Source organism: Halyomorpha halys, unplaced genomic scaffold (assembly GCF_000696795.3).
Source record: "Halyomorpha halys isolate HHAL.00 unplaced genomic scaffold, Hhal_1.1 Scaffold169.1, whole genome shotgun sequence".
In the NCBI taxonomy this organism is placed as follows: domain Eukaryota; kingdom Metazoa; phylum Arthropoda; class Insecta; order Hemiptera; family Pentatomidae; genus Halyomorpha; species Halyomorpha halys.
In genome coordinates, this window is record NW_027104700.1 from 1,387,973 (window position 1) to 1,390,744 (window position 2,772).

At 28.6% G+C, this 2,772-nt stretch overlaps 1 protein-coding gene across 11 annotated transcripts in view; it reads left to right on the plus strand.

The window, feature by feature from the left end:
* The window catches only part of MCU (mitochondrial calcium uniporter), a 516,099-nt gene that overhangs the window by 492,224 nt on the left and 21,103 nt on the right, over positions 1–2,772 (plus strand). For all 11 annotated transcript variants that reach the window (XM_067053485.1, XM_067053353.1, XM_067053456.1 and 8 more), the window contains one exon: positions 935–1,176. In XM_067053485.1, the coding sequence (XP_066909586.1) occupies positions 935–1,176 (242 nt within the window). The remainder of the gene's footprint in view (positions 1–934; positions 1,177–2,772) is intronic.

Genomic DNA, 2,772 nt, shown 5'->3' on the forward strand with positions numbered 1-2,772 from the left:
TAAATCGATCCGATAAAGACTGGAACCCACCTGAGTACAAAGGCCTACAGGATTTTTTTGAGGTCAAGCATAATCTGTATTTCTAAAACCTGACTTACTAAGGGATATATTGCACTACCTCAACACTTCAGTTAATGATTTTTCATTTAGTCTCTTGCTAAAAAAAAAAATAATTTTGGAAGAAGTGAAGGTCTTGTGATAATTTTCAATCCCAATTTATGCAAGCAGTTATCTATGGCGATCAGTCATAAATAGTTGGTTGTTTAATAAGATTTATGATCTGTCACACTAATAAAAGTTTTTGTTACTGCAGTGGTACACCTAAATAATAATTTGAATTAACAAAACGTAATTGGCTCTTTAAATGAAATAATTTGTAATGTTAAAGCTAAAAACCCTTACAGTTTACTTTAAATTGCCAAAAAAATTAGTTCTGATAAAGTATTTAATAAGAGAGGCAGTTTTCACTGAGGTTATGGAGTAACATGAATTTTGTTTTATAAAATGGGAGAAATCTCATTGATAGTCCAGTTTACCTGTATTACTCACGACAGATAGAGCACCATTGACCTGTTTTTGTGTTACTTTAATCACATTTAATGACAACATAGATTTTTCACTCGTAAATTACTTTGTTACAAATTTTGATTATTTCATATACAGAAGACTCAGTAAACTAAAATATTATTGAATATTCTTCTAGGGTAGGTTGGGATAAGATTATATTAACTCATTGACTTGTGAAAATATAAACATATTTGTGTATTTCGTCGATTTTATTCATTCTTCAATAGAACTTTGCCTTTATAATTAAACAACTTCTGGAATGGTGTTACTTTAGATTCACAAATTACTTCATCATATTTTCAATTTTATTGGTTAATTCCTGAATGTTTAGCAAATGCAGTATTTTGTTTTTATATTGTGTTTCTAGGAATATTTACTTCCTGATGTGAGAGACAGGCAACATCTCATGAGTGTCTATAAACGAGCATCAAAGATTGGTCTGAACTTGGATGAGTACAACAGGTTGAAGGATTCTATTGCCCGATTAGAAAGCAACTTGGCTCGAATTCAAGACCCACTTGCCAAGGTCCAAGTCCCACCAGTCGCGGTACAGTTTCGAGATACAAGGCAGCCATCAGAGGTTTCCACTACTCCCTCCTTGCCTTCCAGGTTAAAGGCTAATCTATTCAGCTTTTTTAACTCTTCTTCTGGAAAGGGAAAGTAATGAATACTGTTGATATTGCCGACTAAAATGCATCATGCATTGACCCCTTACCTTGTACTGGTTAAAAAATGTTACTTTTGTTAAGGTCAGGGTTATTGTGGAAGAAAAAAATTGGTGAAAAAGGAAAAAAAAAATAATGTACTTTTAATAGGTATGAAAGTACTTGTGATCATTAACTATGGATCAATGACCTAATATTTTTTTTTAGCTCAAGTAACATGAAAAATTAATATTTTCATATTTAAATATGAAAATATTTCATTCCGTAATGTTAATTATTTGGTTTTAAAAATTGAATTTTCATTTTATTACTCATGTTTTTCATGCATATGCATGAATGTACATCTGTTATATCTTCTACTTCTTAATACTAAGTTTACTATCCTTGTCGTAAATTATTATCCTTATCCTTAGTATCTTGTAAAATATAAGTTGGTTTTAACTATATCACATAATTTAATTAATTGTATTAACTCATAGTTTATTGAATGGAAGCAATTAATTACTTTTTCTATAGATCCTTATTTATTTTTAATTAGTTCATGTTTTTGTTTTTTAAAAAGGTTTTTACTATCCTGAACTGATGCCAAATATTTTATAATGCTATTCAGTGTTTTTTAAAAAATATTTCTGACTTTTAAATATTTCGCTTAGCAAAAAGTGATAAACAAAATATAGAGATTATAGTTGCATTAAATTGTATATTATATACAGGTAGAAAAATATATGGCTCATGTTAATATATAAACTGTTAAGTATAAATATATAAGTACTTATATGTATGATATTTATACATAAATGTATACATACAACTGCCACAAGAGAGACATGTAGTGAAAGAACCAGTGCTTATAATGTTTTTATATTTGAAACACTGATATCCAAAATGCCTTCTTCTATTAGAAGTGTGTATATTGTAAATAATAAATTTAATAGATATGAAAATGTAATCTATAAAAGTTATCACTCCATTATAAATACATAATAGCTACTTTTTGTAATATAATTGTAAAATTAAACTTTACAGCTGTTAAAAAAGATGTAACAAAGGTGTTTTTGAACTGTTATTTAACAAAAGAGCTTCCAGCGAAAGCTATAGATTTGCATTGAGCACTTGTCACAAATCACCAAGCGGTCACAACAGTACAAAGAAATGATAATAAAAGCTGAAGCATAGTAAATAAACATAAAAACATGAGTGTTAAACATCTAAAACTAATGCTCAAAATATTGTTAAAGTTAAATCACTAATTCTTTATGTATATCTGTACAGTAATTATGATAGTTTTTGGGCCTATTAAATGTAGCCTTACATATTCATATCACTTGAAACACTTGTTGCAGTTTTGATGGTGATGCAATGAATTAGAGCTTTACCAGTGGTTTATTAATTTAAATTATGAACCAACTGCACATATAAATAGTGATTAGTGAAGATCACAATTTGTTTTTTTATTTTCCTTCTCATCTCATTTGTGAACTATTTCTGTTGTTAATTAATTAATCTCACTCTCTCTCTCTCTCTCTCTCTCTCTCTCTCT